General features: G+C 36.8%; 1 protein-coding gene across 1 annotated transcript in view; it reads left to right on the forward strand.

Annotated features, from left to right (window-relative positions):
* The window catches only part of LOC122813764 (sulfotransferase 1C2-like), a 157,331-nt gene that overhangs the window by 65,898 nt on the left and 69,019 nt on the right, over positions 1-22,414 (forward strand). Inside the window, exons 2-3 of the mRNA XM_044086255.1 lie at positions 1,518-1,646; positions 15,484-15,581. Of these exons, the coding sequence (XP_043942190.1) occupies positions 1,518-1,646; positions 15,484-15,581 (227 nt within the window). The remainder of the gene's footprint in view (positions 1-1,517; positions 1,647-15,483; positions 15,582-22,414) is intronic.

Raw genomic sequence — 22,414 nt, forward strand, 5'->3', positions numbered from 1 at the left:
GTTTGAATGCCAGTTTCACTACTTGTCTGAATCTTCTTAGAAACCTTACTTGTAGAGCAGGGAGATTATTACAGTTTCAGTCATCTGTTTTAACTCCATTCATATTAAACTTTTTTACAATTAATCAAATAACATCTCTCTAGGTCATTAAGTCAATATTTGTCAATTGCCTCCATGTTTCTTACAGCATCCTAATTTATTTAATATCAGAGGTGCTTTTTATAGACATTAGATAGGTAGCAGAGCAGTAGACTCTGCTCTGATCTTGAAACAATTAAAATCAGTCAGCATTCTGCGGACATATTTAATTAACAAAATTATTAACACCTCTTTAAAATCTGCCATTCCAGTTGCCCATCCATTTGGCCAATTGGAAGAGTTGATAAACAGGTCACCTCATGTGTCATCATCTCCCCTGCTCTGTCCTATTTCAAGCCTGCAGTATTTTATGATTTTCTAACCCCCCCCCCCCCATTCCTGTCTGTGCTTTAGGTACACCACACCAAGTATTATACATTAGTCTGTCTCTTACTATTTTTATCCATGGCTGTTAAAAAATATGGAAAAGAAAGGACATTGCCTTGCCCATCGAGGAAGATGTTATCAATGACTGCTAAAAATCTAGTGGAAAAGATGGGAGCTGGGTTCCATAAAATATTACCTTAGACTCTGTGTACTTATAGGACCTTGTGATAGAAGGAATACAAGGAAACTGTATTTTGCATAAACCAGACTAAAGCATGCCCCATAAGATGTTGACAATCATGTGGTCAAAGCTTGGAAGCTCGATCTAAATATTGGAACTGTGGACACCGAAGGTTAGAATACCAAACGCCAGCAACATCGAAACCCAACTTTGCATCCCTTCCAGGTCCATGTTTAGCACTTGTTCCTGGGTCCAGAGCTGTAGGCCACTTTCAGGATTAAATGTTACAGTTGACATGATGTATAGTCGGTATTCCAACTTTCTGTGATCCATTTTGGTGTTTTCAGTGGTGAAGCTTCCAAGCCTCAACCACTTAATAGTAAACTCTAAAAGAGGCTGCCTGGGGAGTCACTATCATCAATGCCTTTTCCCATTTATAACCTGGGGTTGAGTATCACATTGACAATAGTCAAAGCAACAAAATCACCTCATGGCTTAACTTACTGTGCCCTGAGACATACACTAAAGAACATAAACAAATAAATAAATACATGATGAAGTTTACAGAATTGTGTAACTGAACAGAGTACTTTCAAGCTCATGACTTCATCCATAGGCTTCCTCAATAGTTCCTTAAAAACCTTTATTAACAAGGTTTCTAAATTAGTTTACCCTCAGTTTATTTTTGGTATGTAATTAAAATGCCTAGACCATTTATTCATTGACTCAATTTATTCATAGTTAGTTATTAGCCTTAATTGTTTTACTAATTGCTGTATATCTGGATTTTTTGTAATGTGTTTAGTTTAAGCACAAAACATATTTTGATCTGAATTTGAGCTCTCACTGTTTCCTGTAATTTTCCCCTCAGGAACAACATGGATGCAAGAAATTGTTGACATGATAAACAATGATGGAGATATAGAAAAATGCAGAAGGGCACCAACATACATAAGGTTTCCATTCTTGGAATTCTGGTCCCCTCTTCCTACACCAAAAGGTAAGCTGGAAAAAATAGACAATATCAGATTTTGCATATAGGTTCATAGGTTCATAGGTAAGTACTAGGCTATCAGCCTTTGCAGGACATTTTGGGCCTAGCCAGTTTTCCCTTTTTGTGCTCAAAATATCATACCCCATTTGGTTATAGACTGCCTTTACCCATCCCAATGGTCAATAATTATATATTACCCCAATAAGAATGACTTGGATCATACAATAGATAATTTGAGGGGGTTCATGCATGAGATAATACATTTAGGAGCTGCCTGTGCCTATAATTAGTACAGGGTTCAGTTGTGGACTAAATTTTCTATCCCCCATCCATAGATCTAAGTTGCACATGAAAATGGACAGGGATGAACATTTTTGTCACTGGAGAGTCTGTTCTCTTTGTGGAGCTAACTTCCTCTTTTTTGATTATCTGCATCCTATCTCTGAGCCAGTTGGCAATCCAGCAGGTCACATAGTGGTTTATTCCCAGTTTATTTATGCCTGAATAGGGAATGGTGTCAAAACTTTGGCCAGCTCGAGGTATGCGGTTCATACCATTTTGCTTTCATCTAATGCTTTGGTGACATAGCATCTACAACTATGGACTGACAAATATGTGATAGGAAGTACCTACACTTAATTCAGAGATAATGTTGTTCCACTAAAAGCAATAGGTTTCCAAATGTCTGTTGCAGTGTAACAGGTAAAATGTCTTGTCTCACAGCTGCAGTCTCCAGCAAGCTCTAAGGTAATATCACAGGTAATGTATTCTTGGCTCAGGGGAAGATTTTCAACATTTTGCTGGAATGCCTAATACATTTCCTAGAGCAAATATAGGTAAATATATTACTGCCTAATAAGTCACTTTGCTAGGGTGAATGACCCTCATAATTTCAACAAAAATGTTACCAATGGATGTGACAGCAAATCAAAATTATACTGACTGAGGTCTGAGTGATTGTATATCAGTTAGTTCATGACTTCTGAAGTTCTATCAGTTCCCACTCCCACAAGACCTCAAAATAATGTAAAGTAAATATTATATGGCATATTATTCTCTGTGGAAATCTCAACAAAGCTGTTACTGTCACCTTCTCATACCTATCAAATGTCCAGAATTTCACAGATTGTCCATATTTTTGTCTCAGTTTCTGATCTGTCTCTCCTAATAACAGGCGTCTGAGTCTGATTTCCTATTCTTTCAAAATACATGGTAGTGCAAAACCTGTTATTCTAGCAATTTTCTAAGTTTATAAGAGAAATATTTAAAATATTTCCCTGATTTGGGGACTTTGTACCTCCATTTTTCTTGGCTTTGTCTGCAGCACTTGCACCAAGAGGTTGAGAGATATGCACCTGCTGTTTGGTTGGTCTATATAGCCAGAGCAACGTGCATGCGAGAATCAATTGATATTATCCACATTAGCAGTTTAACACGTACCACAAGCAATGAAACTCTATCCAGTGTCTCAGATCTTCTGTTAAGGAATAGACTTTCCAGAATCCACATTAGCAGTTTAACACGTACCACAAGCAATGAAACTCTATCCAGTGTCTCAGATCTTCTGTTAAGGAATAGACTTTCCAGAATCCACATTAGCAGTTTAACACACACCACAAGCAATGAAACTCTATCCAGTGCCTCAGATCTTCTGTTAAGGAATAGACTTTCCAGAATCCACATTAGCAGTTTAACACACATCACAAGCAATGAAACTCTATCCAGTGCCTCAGATCTTCTGTTAAGGAATAGACTTTCCAGAATCCACATTAGCAGTTTAACACATACCACAAGCAATGAAACTCTATCCAGTGTCTCAGATCTTCTGTTAAAGAATAGACTTTCCAGAATCCACATTAGCAGTTTAACACGTACCACAAGCAATGAAACTCTATCCAGTGTCTCAGATCTTCTGTTAAGGAATAGACTTTCCAGAATCCACATTAGCAGTTTAACACGTATCACAAGCAATGAAACTCTATCCAGTGCCTCACATCTTCTGTTAAGGAATAGACTTTCCAGAATCCACATTAGCAGTTTAACACAAACCACAAGCAATGAAACTCTATCCAGTGTCTCAGATCTTCTGTTAAGGAATAGACTTTCCAGAATCCACATTAGCAGTTTAACACGTACCACAAGCAATGAAACTCTATCCAGTGTCTCAGATCTTCTGTTAAGGAATAGACTTTCCAGAATCCACATTAGCAGTTTGACACGTACCACAAGCAATGAAACTCTATCCAGTGCCTCAGATCTTCTGCTAAGGAATAGACTTTCCAGAACCCACATTAGCAGTTTAACACATACCACAAGCAATGAAACTCTATCCAGTGCCTCAGATATTCTGTTAAGGAATAGACTTTCCAGAATCCACATTAGCAGTTTAACACGTACCACAAGCAATGAAACTCTATCCAGTGTCTCATATCTTCTGTTAAGGAATAGACTTTCCAGAATCCACATTAGCAGTTTAACACGTACCACAAGCAATGAAACTCTATCCAGTGTCTCAGATCTTCTGTTAAGGAATAGACTTTCTAGAATCCACATTAGCAGTTTAACACACACCGCAAGCAATGAAACTCTATCCAGTACCTCAGATCTTCTGTTAAGGAATAGACTTTCCAGAATCCACATTAGCAGTTTAACACACACCACAAGCAATGAAACTCTATCCAGTGCCTCAGATCTTCTGTTAAGGAATAGACTTTCCAGAATCCACATTAGCAGTTTAACACATACCACAAGCAATGAAACTCTATCCAGTGTCTCAGATCTTCTGTTAAGGAATAGACTTTCCAGAATCCACATTAGCAGTTTAAAACGTACCACAAGCAATGAAACTCTATCCAATGTCTCAGATCTTCTGTTAAGGAATAGACTTTCCAGAATCCACATTAGCAGTTTAACACACACCACAAGCAATGAAACTCTATCCAGTGTCTCAGATCTTCTGTTAAGGAATAGACTTTCCAGAATCCACATTAGCAGTTTAACACGTACCACAAGCAATGAAACTCTGTCCAGTGCCTCAGATCTTCTGCTAAGGAATAGACTTTCCAGAATCCACATTAGCAGTTTAACACGTACCACAAACAATGAAACTCTATCCAGTGCCTCAGATCTTCTGTTAAGGAATAGACTTTCCAGAATCCACATTAGCAGTTTAACACGTACCACAAACAATGAAACTCTACCCAGTGCCTCAGATCTTCTGCTAAGGAATAGACTTTCCAGAATCCACATTAGCAGTTTAACACATACCACAAGCAATGAAACTCTATCCAGTGCCTCAGATCTTCTGTTAAGGAATAGACTTTCCAGAATCCACATTAGAAGTTTAACACATACCACAAGCAATGAAACTCTATCCAGTGCCTCAGATCTTCTGTTAAGGAATAGACTTTCCAGAATCCACATTAGCAGTTTAACACATACCACAAGCAATGAAACTCTATCCAGTGCCTCAGATCTTCTGTTAAGGAATAGACTTTCCAGAATCCACATTAGCAGTTTAACACATACCACAAGCAATGAAACTCTATCCAGTGCCTCAGATCTTCTGTTAAGGAATAGACTTTCCAGAATCCACATTAGCAGTTTAACACATACCACAAGCAATGAAACTCTATCCAGTGCCTCAGATCTTCTGTTAAGGAATAGACTTTCCAGAATCCACATTAGCAGTTTAACACATACCACAAGCAATGAAACTCTATCCAGTGCCTCAGATCTTCTGTTAAGGAATAGACTTTCCAGAATCCACATTAGCAGTTTAACACATACCACAAGCAATGAAACTCTATCCAGTGCCTCAGATCTTCTGTTAAGGAATAGACTTTCCAGAATCCACATTAGCAGTTTAACACATACCACAAGCAATGTAACTATATCCAGTGCCTCAGATCTTCTGTTAAGGAATAGACTTTCCAGATACATTTAAAGTTGAGAAAGTAACTCTCTCAAGCACTGTATGTTATCCAGTCCCTATAAAAATCAAATATTGTGGAACAAAATCCCGGTACATGTGAGGCAGAGCACCTCTCTGGTCTTGTTCAAGAGGAATCTTGACCAATGGATGGGAGATTGCAGATATACCCCAGGGATTACTTCAGCGTCACTGCTTGACAGAGGCACAGCAAAATGATAGGCATAGTTTTTATTCAAACTAAAGGGGTGGCGAAAGCCACATAACTATGGGCTAGGCTTATAAATGCCCTTGGGCAGATAGCCTAGTATGAACCTATGAACCTATGAACCTATAAAATGATAAAAGGTGAAAATAAATCTTTAATAACAAAAACACATAATGAGATTGCAGGTAATAGATGGATTTATTCAGGGGTACAGCTCATATTCTTGCATAAGATGGGAAATAAATCAAATTAAAGTGGATAAACCACAGTGCAAACCTTAAACAGTTTTAGAGTTATTGGTATAATACAGTACTGTGTCACTGCCATAGGTTCCTGGATATCCAGGAGTAATATAGCAGGTAATATGGTCCTACCACATTTCTTAGATACCACAATACCCTGCTGCGATATAGCAGGTGATTCAGTCCTGTCTCACTGCCATAGGTTCCTGGATATCCAGGAGTAATATAGCAGGTAATGCAGTCCTGCCACATCTCTTAGATACTGCAACACCCTCCTGTGATGTAGCAGATGATTCAGTCCTGTCTCACTGCTGTAAGTTCTTGCATGTCTTCATGTGATGTAACAGGTAATACAGTCCTGTCTCAGTGCTGTAGGTCCCTGGATACTTTGATATAACATAACAGGTAATACAGTTCTAGCTCAGTGCTCTAGGCTTCTAGATACTCAGCTGTAGCACAACAGGTAATACAGTCCTGTCTCAGTGCTGTAGGTACCTGGATAAATACCTGTAATATAGCAGGTAATACGATCCTGTCTCAGTGCTGTAGGTACCTGGATACTCACCTGTAATATAACAGGTAATATAATCCTCTCACAGTGTTGTAGGTACCTGGATACTCACCTGTAATATAACAGGTAATACAGTTCCATCTCAGTGCTGTAGGTACCTGGATACCCAGCTGTAATATAACAGGTAATACAGTCTTGTCTCAGTGCTGTAGGTACTTCAATACCCTGATATAATATAACAGGTAATATAGTCCTGTCTCAGTTCTGTAGATACCTGGATACATACCTGTAATATAACAGGTAATACGATCCAGTCTCAGTGCTGTAGGTACCTGGATACTCACCTGTAATATAACAGGTAATATAATCCTGTCTCAGTGTTGTAGGTACCTGGATACCCAACTGTAGTATAACAGGTAATACAGTCCTGTCTCAGTGCTGTAGGTACCTGGATACCCAACTGTAATATAACAGGTAATACAGTTCTATCTCAGTGCTGTAGGTACTTGGATACTCTGATGTAATATAACAGGTAATACAGTTCTATCTCAGTGCTGTAGGTACCTGGATATCCCTTCTATGACCCAGGTAATATAACAAGTAATACAGTTCTATCTCGGTACTGTAGGTACCTGGATACTCAGCTGTAATATAATATAACAGGTAATACGATCCTGTCTCAGTGCTGTAGGTACTTCGATACCCTGATATAATATAGCAGATAATATGATCCAGTCTCAGTGCTGTAGGTACCTGGATACACAGCTGTAATATAACAGGTAATACAGTCTTGCCTCAGTGCTGTAGGTACTTGGCTACCCTGATGTAATATAACAGGTAATACAATCCTGTCTCAGTGCTGTAGGTACTTCAATACCCTGATATAATATAATAGGTAATACAGTTCTATCTCAGTGCTGTAGATACCTGGATACTCATCTGTAATATAACAGGTAATGCAATCCTGTATCAGTGCTGTAGGCACTTCCAACATAGCAAATCAAAACCAAGAAAATCTAAAGATATTATTGCTCAATGCTAGGAGTCTAAACAAAAAAACTCCACTCCCTAGAAGCTTTCTTTACCCTAGAGAATGCTGATTTCTGTGTGGTCAGTGAGACATGGTTTAAAGCCACAGAGAGCACACCAACAATGCAAGGTTATAATGCCGTCCACACATTAAGGCCAGCTCATTCACAGGCAGGAACTAAAGGTGGAGGTGTCTCTATGTACATCAAAAATAAATATGCATCAAGGCTGGTCAAACAGGACAATGCACTTGAGCTGCTCCATGTTCAAATCAGCATAGGTAAAATGCAATACCACTTCCTTGCAAGCTATAGGTCCCCTTCTATGACCCAGGAAACCCATACCATGTATTTACCTCACAAAAAGGAACCTAGGCCTTAAACACATGTCCTACATGGACAGACTCAAGAAACTTCAGCTGTTCTCAGTCTCTTATCGTCTAATTAGAGGTGTCTCTGCTTGACTTACAAAGCCATCTCTGACCCAGCCCTACTTGAAATACTACACCTAAAGAAATCCCAATCACCCCACGCCACATGCTCCCATAGACCACAGCCGCATTACCACAATTAACAAAACATGCAGGAGGGACAGGTTCATCTTCCAAAGACTGCCCATACTCTGGAATAAGCTTCCCATTCATGTCAAGCAGAGCACCTCACTGGCCTCTTCAAGAGAAATCTTGATGAGTGGATGGGTAACAGAAAGTTCACTCCAGGGATCATTCCAGTTGCCCTACTGGATAGGGATACTGTAAACTAACATCAGGTGGCATGGTGCCTGGGCAATTTTTTGGGGCTAGGCTTGTAAAGGCTCCAGGGCCATTAGCCTAGTACACACCTATGAATCTATGAACCTATGAAACACTAACCATCCAACCCATTACCATATTCATGGGTGACTTTAACTACCCCACTATTAACTGGGAATCCTATATGACACCAAATGCACAGACAAAGAGATTGCTGGATTTTGTAAACACAAACTCCCTGGACCAGATTGTCAATATGCCAACAGGGGTGCAACCATACTGGATCTGGTCCTCACTAATATGGGAGACTGCCGCACACCCCCTACTGTAATGCCTTCCCTGGAAAGATCAGGCCAAAAAATGGTCTCCTTTGAAGTAAAAATAAACTAAACCTGGAATATGTGGTAACTATTCTAAGGATAACTTCCAGCTATTAAGTGAGAATATGGCAAAATTTCAAGCCCTCATAAACCCTGAGAACACTTCTGTCTATGCAGAACTGTTCACAGAAACCTGGTACAAGTATATTAATAGCTGCATAGAGGCAGCTGTCCCCAACAGGAAGAAGTACAGAACTAACGCAAAAAATAAGCCACCCTGGTGGAACTTCAGAATCAATTGGCTGTATAACAGGAGGAAGAAAATCGTGGCAAAAATTAGGAGGTGCAGCACCCAGCAGGATAAAAGCACTCTCATCAAACTAAACAAAGAACTCAGAGGACAATTAAAGTCTACCAAAGCCAAATTTGAGGTAAGTTTGGCCTCCCAGGCCAAGAGCAGCCACAAAGCATTCTTTAGTTATGTCCGCACCTGAAAGGCAATACACAATTGTGTGCAGAGCTCATTGTAAATGGAGCCACTTATAATGAGCCAGAAGATATAGCAAACCTCCTGGCTGATAAATTCAGCTCCACCTTTTCTCCTCTCTCCCCCCCTCAACCTTCCCTCAGGAAATATCATCAAATATAACTCCCCCTCCTATCACTAGAGAACAGGTCCTTAATGCTCTCTCTAAGGCCAAGAACACTGCATCAGTAGGCCCAAACAACATCCAAAGACAATCAACTACCAGCCCTTGATTGTGTTTCCTTTATAAACAGGAAGAGCTAACCATACTTTTATACGATCTGAAGAAGGCATCTGCCGAAAGCGCTTATCGTTTGGACAATTTCATCAGCTTTTTACACTCCAGTGAAGTATATGTTTTTGTCAGCTTTGTTTACAAAGCATCTATTAACTGTACTTGAAGCCTGAAGTTGTGGATGTTAATTACTAGGCTAATTATTTCAGTACTTCAGTGAAGTTTGCATTCCTGTCAGCTTCACTTTTTAAGCTTTCAATAAATTGAGTTTTAACAGCATGAAGTCTGAAGCTGTGGATGACAATTGCTTGGGCAATTATTTTCAGTTCACCATATTCCAGTGAAGTTTACATTTTGTCAGCTTCACTTTTTAAGCAATTAATAAATTGTGTTTTAACAGACTGAAGCCTGAAGCTGTGGACGACACCTAAGGTCTTTTTTCCTTCCTCTATGATGTAGGTACCTGGATACACTGCTGTAAAATAGAAGGTAGACAAGTCCTTCCTCAGTGCTGCAGATTTCTGGATGTCACACTGTAATAAAATAGACAATATTGTCATGTCTCAGTATGTTAGCTTCTAGTTGTCCTGCTGTAATATAATATGTATTACTGTCCTTTCATAATTGTGTAGGTACCTGCTTGTCCTTCTGTAAAATAGCGCCTAACATAATCCTGTCTCACGGCTGTAGTTATCTGGATACTCAGCTGTACTATAACAGGTAACACAATCCTGTCTCAGTGCTGTAGGTACCTGGATACTCACCTGTAATTTAACAGGTGATACAGTCTAGGCTTAGTATTGTAGGTTCCTGCACGTCCTGCTGTAATGTAACAGGTAATGCAGTCCTGTCTCTATGATGTAGGTAACTGGATACACTGCTGTAAAATAGCAAGTAGTACATTCCTGCCTCAGTGCTGTAGGTTTCTGGATGTCACACTGTAATAAAACAGACAATACTGTCATGTCTCAGGACGTAAGTTTTTGGATGTCTCGCTGTAATATAATATGTATTACTGTCCTATCATAATGGTGTAGGTACCTACTTGTCCTTCTGTAATATAGCACCTAGCATAATCCTGTCTCAGGGCTGTAGGTTCCAAGATACCTTTCTATAATATTGCAGGTATTACATTCCTGTCTCTCTGCTAGAACACCACGCTGTAATGCAACTGTCAATACAGTCCTACCTCAGTGCTGAAAATTCCTGTATAGCCCCATGTAATATGAGAAGTAATGCAGTCCTGACTCTGTTGTGTAGGTACCTGGATACCCTGAAGTAATATATAAGTAAAATAACAAGTAACAAAGCCCTCTCTCACTTTGTAGGTACTTGGATGGCCTATTATAATATAACAGGTAATACGGTCTGTTTTTAATGCAGTCAGTTCCTATATTCCTGCAAGAATGAAATGGGTAATACAGTCTCATCTCAGAGATGTAGGTACCTGAATTCTCAGCTGTAATGTAACAGTTAACAGTCCTGTCTAACTGCTATAAGTTCTCTGATTCTGTACACTAATATAATAGATGAACAGTCCAGTCTCAGTCTTATAGGTACCTGAATACCCAGCTGCAATGCAACAGGTAACTGCCCTGCCTCAGTGCTGTAGGTACCTAGATACCCTGCTATAATATAGCAGGTAATACAGTCCTAGCTCAGTGTTGTAAAGGCCTGGACATGATGCTGTAATATAACAGGCAACATAGTACTGTCTCAGTTCCGTAGGTATGTGACAACCAAGCTGTAATATAATGTGTAACATAGTCCTGTCTAACTACTGTAAGTACATGGATTCCCTGCATTCATATAAAAGGTAACACAGTCCTGTCTCAGTGCTGTAGGTAGCTGTACACCCTTCCATAATGTAACAGGTAGTAAAGTCCTGCCCCAGTGCTGCAGGTATATACCCTGCTATAATAAAATAGCTAGTGCAGTCCTGAGTTACTGCTGTTGATTTCAGGATGTAACAGACAATACAGTATTGTTTCCATGCTGTAGAAATCTTCTCCCCCCCCCAGCAGACATCCCAGTTAATTATTTTTGTATCAAGACTTAGCAGTAGCTTTAATCATTGCTGAAAATTAGAGATGACGCTTGAGCAACCTGAAAACTAACTAATTCTACCAAAGATAAAGAAAAAAATGGCAATTTAGGTAAAATGGGTATTAGAGGGGGATCATGCTTCCTTTTTACAGCATTACTAAGATGTGCTTTATATTCATTCTAGAAAATTCTGGTATCTAGTGAATGAAATAATTGGAAAGAAAACTAATAATTCTCTTTCTAGCAACTTTTATAACACTTCAACCAGCATTTTATCACCTGATGTCTTGTCAATTAAATCTTTCAACTCCTGCACCCTCTTTCTAACTGCTAATGTTTATTGCTTTAAAACATCTCCTGCCAAGTTCATCCCACTTTTTTATTTTAAAGCAGTTTCTTCCTCAGATATTGAATAAACCACCTGGCTCTGATGGCCTTCATCCTTGGTTCATTAAACGTTTTGCTGAATAGATTTTATTTCCCTTAAAACAATCTTAGAACCCCTGCTTTAACCAGACCACTTTTCCTAAGATTTGGAAAAATGCCAGTATCAAGCCAATTCCTAATGCTTAAAAATCCAGCTTCTTGTGCTGATTTTAAACCTCTTTACATTTTGCCTTCATTGGGAAAAGTCACTGAAAATTTTGCATAAAATCAGTTTTCTAAACATATTATTGATCAAGCTTTACCTTATCCTTTACAACATTGGCTCTGTGCTAATAGAATTATTGCAACTGTTGTTTGGACTCTGATGATACAATAATGTCAAAGGACAAAGCACAATTTACTGCTGGTTTCTTTGTTAACTAAAACTTTTGATATGGTTGCTCACAATTTACTTATATCAGCTCATATGGAACATAGTGTTAGTTATAAAGCATGCAAATGTTTTTCTTAGATTTCAATTGCATTGTTCCTTTTAGGTAAAGTTACATTCTACATCCTCATCTAAAGCTCCTTTATGTAATGATGTCTCACAACATTCTGTGTTGTCTCCCTTGCTTTTTTCCCTTTACACAATAAACTTTTTTTCAGATATTCCAAATATCTGTTTTATCCTTTACATCGATGACATAGTGATTTGCAGATCCCATTTGTCTCTTACAAATATTAAGATGCTTTCCATCAAGATCTACTAATGTTAGTTAATTAAATCAATTTCAGGAAGCTTTTTCTTAACTCAAAAAAAAAAAAGCTAAGGTAACGTTATTTGGTTCCTCTTATAAATTTAATTCGTTACACTCTAATCCAGTAGGAATTATATCTTCTTTTAAATATTTGGCTCCTTATCTTGATCAAAATCTTAACTTTCAACTGCATATCCAAAGCAATAAATTAAAACATCAGCAATCTTTTTTCTGGGCTTGCAAGATAACTCACATTTTATCTCATGCTGAGAGACACTATATGAAAACCAGTCTTAATACCTTAGCTAGACTATGCACTGGCTTTCAAAGAAAAAGCTTAATGTCCTTCAAACTATATAAAATAAAATTTGTCATTTTATTATACTAGCTCCTAGAACTGAGCATCACTGCTCAATCCTACGTAAAGCTCACTAGTTACCTGAATAGCCCAGATCATAACTTTTACTCAGTACATTGCTGTTTAAACTATTAAATTGTAATTCATTCAATTTTTTTGCAGGTCAATTTATAACCAAAAAAGGAATTTATAATCTTAGTTCTCGGTCATGTCCATATGCTGTTCTCACAACCTTCTTCTCACAAAAAAAAAAATCAGGCCTTTATCCAGACATTTGGCAATCTTTCCCCCAGATATTAGAGACAGTAGTTCCCTTCCAGAATTCAAGAAAAAATATAAAACGCAATCTTTGTTTATATGCTGGATGTAGTTGGTACTCTGGTATCATTTAATCACATATTCATATTCATTATTCTTTTCATTTGCATTACTGCCCTTATTTCATCTTAATTTTCATATGATTATCACATAATCTTCTCTGTTTCCTATTTTACTTACTCCTTTACTTATATACAATTCTCCTTTTGCTTTTAGTTTTAACTTATGTTTATACTTTTTTGTATGCAACAGAGATTAAGGTCACATGAGAATTGCTAGTGGGAATGTAAGTTTGGGAAGTGGAAGAAAGTTAGTCACTGAAAATCCTTGTCACAGTTACTTCACTTTTTTAATAACAATAGAATTGCCAAACTCACAGCTGTGACAAAGTATAGCTCAACAAAGATAATAGGGACTACACCTCTCAAATTAGTGTGACATACCTCTCAGCTGTCCCCGACTTTGCAGACTGTCCATGCTGTGTCTAATACTTTTGTCATGGCACTCATAAAATATTAAATTTTCTGATAAATTACCAAATATTGCAATCAAAATTGTCAGAGATTAAAGATTCACACGTCTTTTTGCTTGAAAAATGAAGATTGGTGCAAAAGCCAGTTAATTCTATTAATTGTTTAAGTGAATTAGAGTGACATATAAAAAATGTCCCTGGCAGTTATTGCAGACAGTTAAGGCTATGAACTTGTTAACAAGCTACTATTTGTAGTCCAGTGTTTAATTGCCTACTATGTCACTTTTATCAAGTCACTTAGCCAGTTAGACTTCTGGGACAATTAGGAAACTTGGCTTGGTTCCTCAATGACTTCCTTGACAACATGCTTAGTAGCTACTGATGAACCCTAATTTCAGGATTTCTCCCTTTATTATTTAGCTTTGTGCATGGTTTTTGTGCAAAGAGGTAGCTGCCAATTGTCTCTGATTTTGTAATATGTCCATGATTATACCTTTCAACTGTACAGATTTTTGCAGAATGTCCAGATTTTTGCCTCATATTTTTGGTCGTTTTTGTAAAATTGTGGGTTTCTGGCAAATTAGTGGTAAATCATTAAAGGCTGAAGTTAGAAAATGATAACATACATTTGAGTTTCAGACTCCATGTCCTTTAGAAAATTCTTGCTAAAATAAAAACTGTTATTCTATTAACTTTCTAAGTTTGTAAGAGCAATATTTAAAAATTGTCCATATTTTTGGTTCTTTGTCCCACTTTTATTGATGGTGTTTTCAGGATTTCTTGCTGTAAGAGGTTGAGAAGCATGTCCCTCGTTTGGTCTCCTATTTGGATGGTTTGTGGTTTTCTAATAATTTGTTGAGGGTTGCTGTCACCACATAATGACAGACATTTGAATTTCGGATTATGTATCCTCTGTGTCAGTGTGCATATGTGTGTGTGTGTGTGTGTGTGTGTGTGTGTGTGTGTGTGTGTGTGTGTGTGTGTGTGTGTGTGTGTGTGTATGAGTGTGTGTTTGTTTTGGGTGTGAATATGAATAATTTTACAACATTAGAGATTTCTAATTCCATTTAGTATGGATGCCGCGATGGTGTAGTCTTTGATGTTGCTAACTTAAAAGCAGCTTAACCCTTCTTTTAATTCTCAGTCAGTTTACCTTCTCTCTCTGTGCAGTATTCTTGTTCTCCCTATGATCATATGATTTTTTGCCTGGATCTCTGGTTTTCTCCACAGTCAAAATTGGTGGGTGATTCAGTTTGCCCTTACAGATGTTTATAAATGTGGATACATAGATAGATGCACCATATGAAGGACTGACAATCCATCTTGAAGCTGATCTTACAGCATACCCCACGTTTTTTTGAGTAGGCTCCAATCCATGACTTAAATTGGTTGAAACCAGGTATGTAGAATGGATGGATGTGTTGGTAAAATGTTTAATATTTTCTTAAAGGCATATGCATTCAAGCATAAAAGTGGAACAAGCAAGGGGATCTGAAATGTTAAACATGAGCAATAACAAGAGTTGCATAATTAAATGTAATGCAAATTATTTATTTTCCTGTAAAAGCAATGTATGCAATTTGCTGACATAGTATGATGAATAGCTTGGTTAGCAAGATGTCAGCCAGGGCACATCAGCTCTTCTTATGGACAGACTGTTAGCTGCTGTAGTGAAAACAAATTAGAATATATTACACAAAAAAAAAATCACTATGTAAATGTAAATGCCTTACTTTCATCAATCATTCATTCCCCTCTTGTTCTTTTAGGTATTGAAAGGGCAGCAGAAATGCCATCCCCTCGGGTGTTTAAGACTCACTTACCATTCCATCTTGTGCCCAAATCATTCTGGGAGCAGAACTGTAAGGTAAGACTGGGATGAGTTTGAACCATGTGCAGGGTGAGCATGTAGGAGATTATTGTTATTAGGGCAAGAAGTAAGCATAGGGCTGTATTCCAGAGCCCTTTGTCCTGGTTATCATGCACCAGTTCCTGTCTCTCAGCATATCATTTCAGGGATTGCAGTAATACCACATTAACTCATGTCTTGTGTGTCTACAAACTGAATGATATAATTAAATGATATATAATCAGAAGACAACCTTATATTTAATCATACTTTCTAAACATTATGCTGTTATCAGACTATTATTATAGGTTCATATGTAAATACTAGGCTATCACTCTGTAAACTATGACAAGCCTAGCCAACAAGAGATCAGAATCAAACCCTGTACTTTGAATCTGTGAAGGTAAGACCTACAAAAAAAAAAAAAAAAAAAAAAAGACCCCCCCCAAAAAAAAAATATATATATAATCTCATAGGGTACTGACCTGTGCTGTCCCACTGTATGCAGACTTTTGCTTCTCCTCACTGTTATTCAGTATCTACGTCTCTAGCCTTAGCAATTCTGAACTGACCCCTGCTTTAATCATTTGCCTTTCAGTTCTATTCTTATGTAGCTTTGCAATGATCTCCTCTACCAAGATCAACATTTTTCTGAGTCACAGACTATATTTAGATAAAATGAAGCCCAGATCCTTAATCGGAAGGTCCAGGGTTAAGTCCCTATGTGGGCATGGGCTTCTTTAGTTGCTTGCAAACTGTGTATGATCTTGCCCTTATTTCACATGCAAATATTGCACGATAGTCTGCAAAAGTATAATGATCTCTTCTGCAAAGGGAGGGTGGCATAATGGTTAGGTGTCTACTTTGCAGACACAACATGCAGCATTTGATTCTCACATGAGGTAATTGTCTAGGCTTAAAATGGCCCACAGGGTGGTTAGTCTAGTACTAATGGATCTATTTGACAACATTGACTTACCAGAACGTTGACGTTCAAAACAGCAAGAACACAACTTTGAAACTTCAGAAAGCCGAACTCACGGAACGTCGCAAGGTAACTCCGGGAAAATAATGATTAGACGACCAACAACTTAAATATGAATGGAAGCAATTGAAAGCCACCAACATGGAGGCCTTCACCCACCACATGCCCCACAGCTCTGGTAACTAAATATATCAACTCTGACTGCACTACAGTGGAGAACAGGGCAAAGCTCACCATGGTGGCCCAGTGGTTATTTTTCTCGAGTTAACTAGCAACGTTCGGGGAGTTCAACTTTCTCAAATTTCAACTGTCTCGCTGTTGTGAACGTCGACATTCTGGTAAGTCGACAGTTCCAAGCAGATCTGTATAAATTATGAATCACTCAAGATAACACTCCATATTGTTCTTATTTTTTTTCAGTTTTATACATTAACTTTCATTTATTTTTTTTCTTCTGATTTCTCATTTTTTTCAATTCACCACCATGGACTTTTGCCTCATAATTAAGGCATCACTTCTTGCTGTGTAGTTCCACGCAGAATTAAGTTTTTGCCTCACGCCCCCTCCCCAAATGCAACACACAGCATTTAATGGTTCTGCAGTCTTCATTAATATTTTCTTCAATTAAGTCAAAACTCACTCTATCTTGATCATTTGATATTTCATAATGCTGAAAGAACAAAACTACCACATCAAGTAGATTACTTTTTAAGAATCCTGAATTGAAAACAAAGAGTTTAAAAAAAGTGGGTGATGTCTACTGCTCTGTTCCTTGCTTCACGTATATTTCAGTTTCAACTGACCAAAAAAATGCTGTTTTTTTTGTACAAACCAATCAGTTGTGTAACTGAATTAAAGACACTGCCTCAGCAGTACCCCTTTCATGATGATATAAAATAAATAACTAAACCATGCTCCTTCTGCAGATGAGAAACACAGGAACTGATGCAAGAAATGGCAGAATGCTTTTATAGGTTCATAAGTACTAGACTAGCTGCTCTTATGAGCCATTTTAAGCCTAGCCAATTTTTCTTTTTGCGATTTTATTAACTTATCCCATTTGATGTTAGATTCGCTTTACCCATCCCGTGGTCAGTAATTATAAATTACTCACTACTAAGAAAGTCAAAGTCAAAAGTCAAAGTCAAAGAAAACTTGATTGTCATTCAGAAATCACACAGATCATACCATTGATAATTTAAGGTGACCCATACATGTGATATAGCATTTAAGAGCTGCTTTGGTTCATTAGTATTACAGGGAACAGTCCCAGCATACATTTTCTTTTTCTCATCCATCAGTTCAAGTTGTACTTGAATATAAACAGGGATGAGATTTGTTTCATGTGGATGGGAAGTCTGTTCCCGAACAGTGTCCTCTACAAGATATACATGTCCCGCAAAACTATTTTATTTATGGTTCAGAAGAGGTTTAGATCCCTAGATTATTTCCTATGCCATTTAACTCTCTGATATGCAGTAAGTCTATCAGTATTGGGTCTGAGCTTGACTTGTATGCCAGACACAGGTCAATTCTTAGCAGTGTGTAGGCTACAAAGTATAGTGACATGGCTTTAAGTTGGTCCATGTAGGACATATTGTTTAGGCCTTGTATATTTTCAGTAAGGTATCTCTGTGGACATTACAGTTGTTGCACATGTCTGGACAGATACATACCAAACAGGGCATTATACTGAATGATTAGTCTAATGATTTCTGAGTAAAGGTGGGGGTTAGGGAGGAAATGACATTGCTAGACTGAAGCACAATTCCTTTCTTTATAAACTGCATGATATAGAAGGACTTTCTTATGACACTGGACAGATGAAAGTTAGGTCACTGTCCACATAAGTTCCCAAATCCTGAACAACTAGGTCAGCTCTTAGTAGTGTATTGTTAATAGGTAGGTTGATAGGTACATAGCTATCTACTAGGCTGAAGACCACTAGGGCCTTTATAAGCCATGTAACAAAACCCAGTTGTGTCCCTATGTTTCATGGGCATTTATTAAGAGGGGGAATTCTCCCTGAAGGCATTCTAGCCAAGATGTCAGAGAGTGAATAAAGTTCCTTTGCTTTTTATTGGGTTACTGGTTTGTGGTTTTTATTATTTTATTTTATTTTTTTGTTTTATTGTTGTGTATTATGTAACAAAACTTAGTTGTGTCCCTATGTTTCATCGGCATTTATTAAGAGGGGGTATGTTAGTTAGGACGTTCCTAGAGGTTAGAGGGTATGTTAGTTTGGGCATTACTGTCTGCCTCTGTCTATCAGACACATGGGAGCCAGACCTAGGGTGAATTTCCGATTTCCCATCCATTGGTCAATGTTATGCTTAAATAGTTTTCTGGGTTATGACTTCCCAAAGGATACGTTAATGCATTTTTTGGTAATTTGTTCTAGTTCATGATTTTTATGCCATTTTTCTGTCCGAGACAAACCTTTATGCAGGATGACTAATTTATGTAAGGATTCAATAACTGTTCCTAGCTTGCAGTCATCTGCAAACTTAGTCAGCCAGAGCCCTTTGGTATTGACTTTTATTTTTGGGAAGTCCCAGCACTTAACCCTGAGGAGACTCCACTGGTAAATGGTCACTCTTTGGGGGCTGCTTCTCCTATTTTTTTTTTCAATAATAATTCTTTATTTTATTTTTTCCAAACAACTAATACAGTACTACCAACTACTTACAATATGTACATGAATGCTTCCAACAGTTACATAGAATCATTATACATACCTATACACTTCTAAAAAAAAATAATGAAGAAAAAAGAACTAGTAACCATATAAGACTTATCTCAATAAAATTCAACAGTTATTCAGTTTTTCCCAGCGAATAGTGGAATGGAACTTTAAGCTAATACAATGTTAAAGATTTGTTCCCATATTTTTGTATTGTTTACATTTTTCTTATGATCACTAATTAGAAATTTATGTGCTAGAATATGTTTGGTGGCTACTATCTTGAAATTTTGCCATGATGTCTGGAAAGGGTTCAACCAATTGGAAGCTATATATAACTTCATCAACAAAAAAATATTGACTAGTATAATTCTTTGGGTTCTTTCCAAGTTGGGTGGTGGAATATGTAAAATCGTAAATTCCCAGGAGAGTGTGGAATGTTGATATCCCATTTTTTGTAGTTGAAGTTTCAAGGAATTCCAGAGTTTGAAAATACATTTACAACTCCAAAACATATGTAGGAGGTTGGCTGTTTGATCTATACAATATGGGCATTTTGGTGAGTTCTTTGAGTTAAATTTGTGTAGAGTGAGACGCGTATAATACGCGTTATTAAATATCATCAATTGGGTAAATAATAGCTTCTGAAGGGACACAGATTTTATGGTTAAGTGAATTGCTTTTAGTATTTTACTTTCTTCAATCGTCAACAATTTCTCTCTCCAGTATTTGGAAATTAATATTTGATTATTATATTTTATTTCTTTAATCAAACCATATGCTGCAGTTATATATTTACATTCCTGTGTAAGGGTTTGCCATAAGTTCAGACACATGTTTAAATCTTCTTCTTTAATTATGTCATTCCCTTTACTAAGGTAACTTATTGATAGGTCTTTTAATTGTCTTATTATAATTAGATACGATTTGGGAGATTCAACTCTTCTAAAATATTGTGAATCGGGATACCTAAAAAAGGATATAAATCAAGTAGGGTTAAATTAATTATAAGTGGGAATTTCTTAAGGTCTATCAGCTGGTTATCAATTTTCAGATTTGGATTTTTGTGAAATGGTTGAAGAATTATCATACTTTGCAAAAGATTTAATGAGTTAAAGAGATTTTGTACTGAAACTATATATGTTTTGATATGTTCCAACACGAAGTACACTTTAAGAGTATTTTTGTTTAAAAAAGGTAATGCCTTGCAGTTAATATCCAATTCCTTGACATGTTTATGATTAAGAACCAGCCATTTGGGAACCCATTTCGAGTTACACCCATCAAAGTTAATTATTCTTAAAAGTCTATTGGTGTTTATTATTAAATAATATGTTTCAAAATTAGGTAGATCCAACCCTCCCCTATTTTTTGGAGCCATCAATTTATCATACGATATCCTAACTTTTCTAGGTTCCCATAGAAATCTAGCTAGTTCTGTATGAAGCTGTTTGAAGAATTTTTGGAGATTTGAACTTGTGATGCTCTAAAATATATAGTAATCTAGGAAGTATATTCATTTTAATAATTGAAGTCTTCGCCATTATTGGTAATTTCAGATTATCCCATCTTTTCAAGTCAGATACTATCTGCTCCCAAATAACCTTAACATTATTGAGATAAAAATCTCTGTTGTCTGTTGAGAAAACCACTCCTAAGTATTTTATTTTTTCTTCTGATTTTACCTGCCCTACTAATGGTAATAGTGAAAAGGTGTAGGTGTCTTTAATGGGAATATCTTAGTTTTCTTTAAATTTAATTTATAATTGGAAATTTTTGCAAATTCTTCTACTGCCTTTAATATTTTATTAGTATCCTAAACAGGTGTTGTGCAATAAATACTCAAATCATCTGCAAAAGCAGCCATTGTGATCTTCGTACCATAGATCCTTGGAGCATTATGATAGATATTTTGTTTAATGTGCAAAATAGAGGTTCCAAATACAAATTGAATAACAAGGGAGATAAAGGACAGCCTTGACGTGTACCATTTTAATTTGAATTCTTTTGAAAGATTCCTGTTAATGACTAGATTTGTATAAGGATTGGTATATAATTTTTTAAAGTTGAAGTGAATTCTTATGTATGTTAAAACATGTTAAAATGTCAAATAAATATTCTAAGTTCACTCTGTCAAATGCTTTTGTGCATCAATTATAAGTGCGTAAAGATTATGGTTTTATGGGTGGCATGAGAAATCATTGTATGCAGTGTTAATGTATTATCTATAGTTTGTCTGCTATTTATAAAACCGGCTTGTTCATCAGATATTATAGGGTTAATTACCATTTTCAACCTGTTAGCCAAAATCGATGTCATAATTTTCATATCTATGTTTAAAAGTGAGATGGGTCTATAATTATCCGGGTTTTGTCGATCAGTATTTTCTTTTGGTATGAGAATAGTTTTCGATGCATTAAAGTGTGGGTCAGTAATTTTATTGTTAATAATATAGTTAAAGACCACTGACAGTATTTTCCCCAGAATATCACTAAAAGTTTTATAAAATTCTGTAGTCAAACCATCCGTCCCGGAGCTTTGTATGGCTTCAATTTCTTGATAACATCAGTTATTTCCTCTGAAGAAATAGGTTTAATCAGGTTCATATGAAGCTCATCATTAATCTTTGGAAATATAATTTTCTGAAGAAAATCATTATTATTCTTATTTGGATTTACATCCTGTTGTTCACCATATAGTTCTGAAAATATTAGTTCAAAACCTCTATGATATCTTCCGTATTGGTGTATGTTTTATTGTTGAAGTATATTTCAGGGATTTGGGAAGGTGACTTCGATTGATTAATAATACGTGCTAGTGCTTTTGACGGGTCTGTATGTGATTAGCGATTTTACCAGCATTTTCTGTTCATGGAATGATAATTTACTGTTTTGTAATAAAAAAAGTTTCTTCTGACAATTTAATAATTCCGCTCCGGTTTGTTTACTATAATTTCTAATTAATTCCTGATCTAATAATTCAATTTTTGATTCCAAGTCATGCATATCTTTCACTTGTGATTTCTTGTAGAAAGTAGCTTTTGGATAAACATTCCTCTAATTTGCACTTTGATAGTTGCCCATTCTATGTCTGATGGATGTCGGTTTTCTAAAAGCTTATTTAATAATTGATTAAAAACTCCTGAGCTTCTTTTAATACATCCTCTTTATGCAATAGATATGG

Source organism: Protopterus annectens, chromosome 10.part0 (genome assembly GCF_019279795.1).
Source record: "Protopterus annectens isolate FY-2018-M chromosome 10.part0, PAN1.0, whole genome shotgun sequence".
NCBI classification, from domain to species: domain Eukaryota; kingdom Metazoa; phylum Chordata; order Ceratodontiformes; family Protopteridae; genus Protopterus; species Protopterus annectens.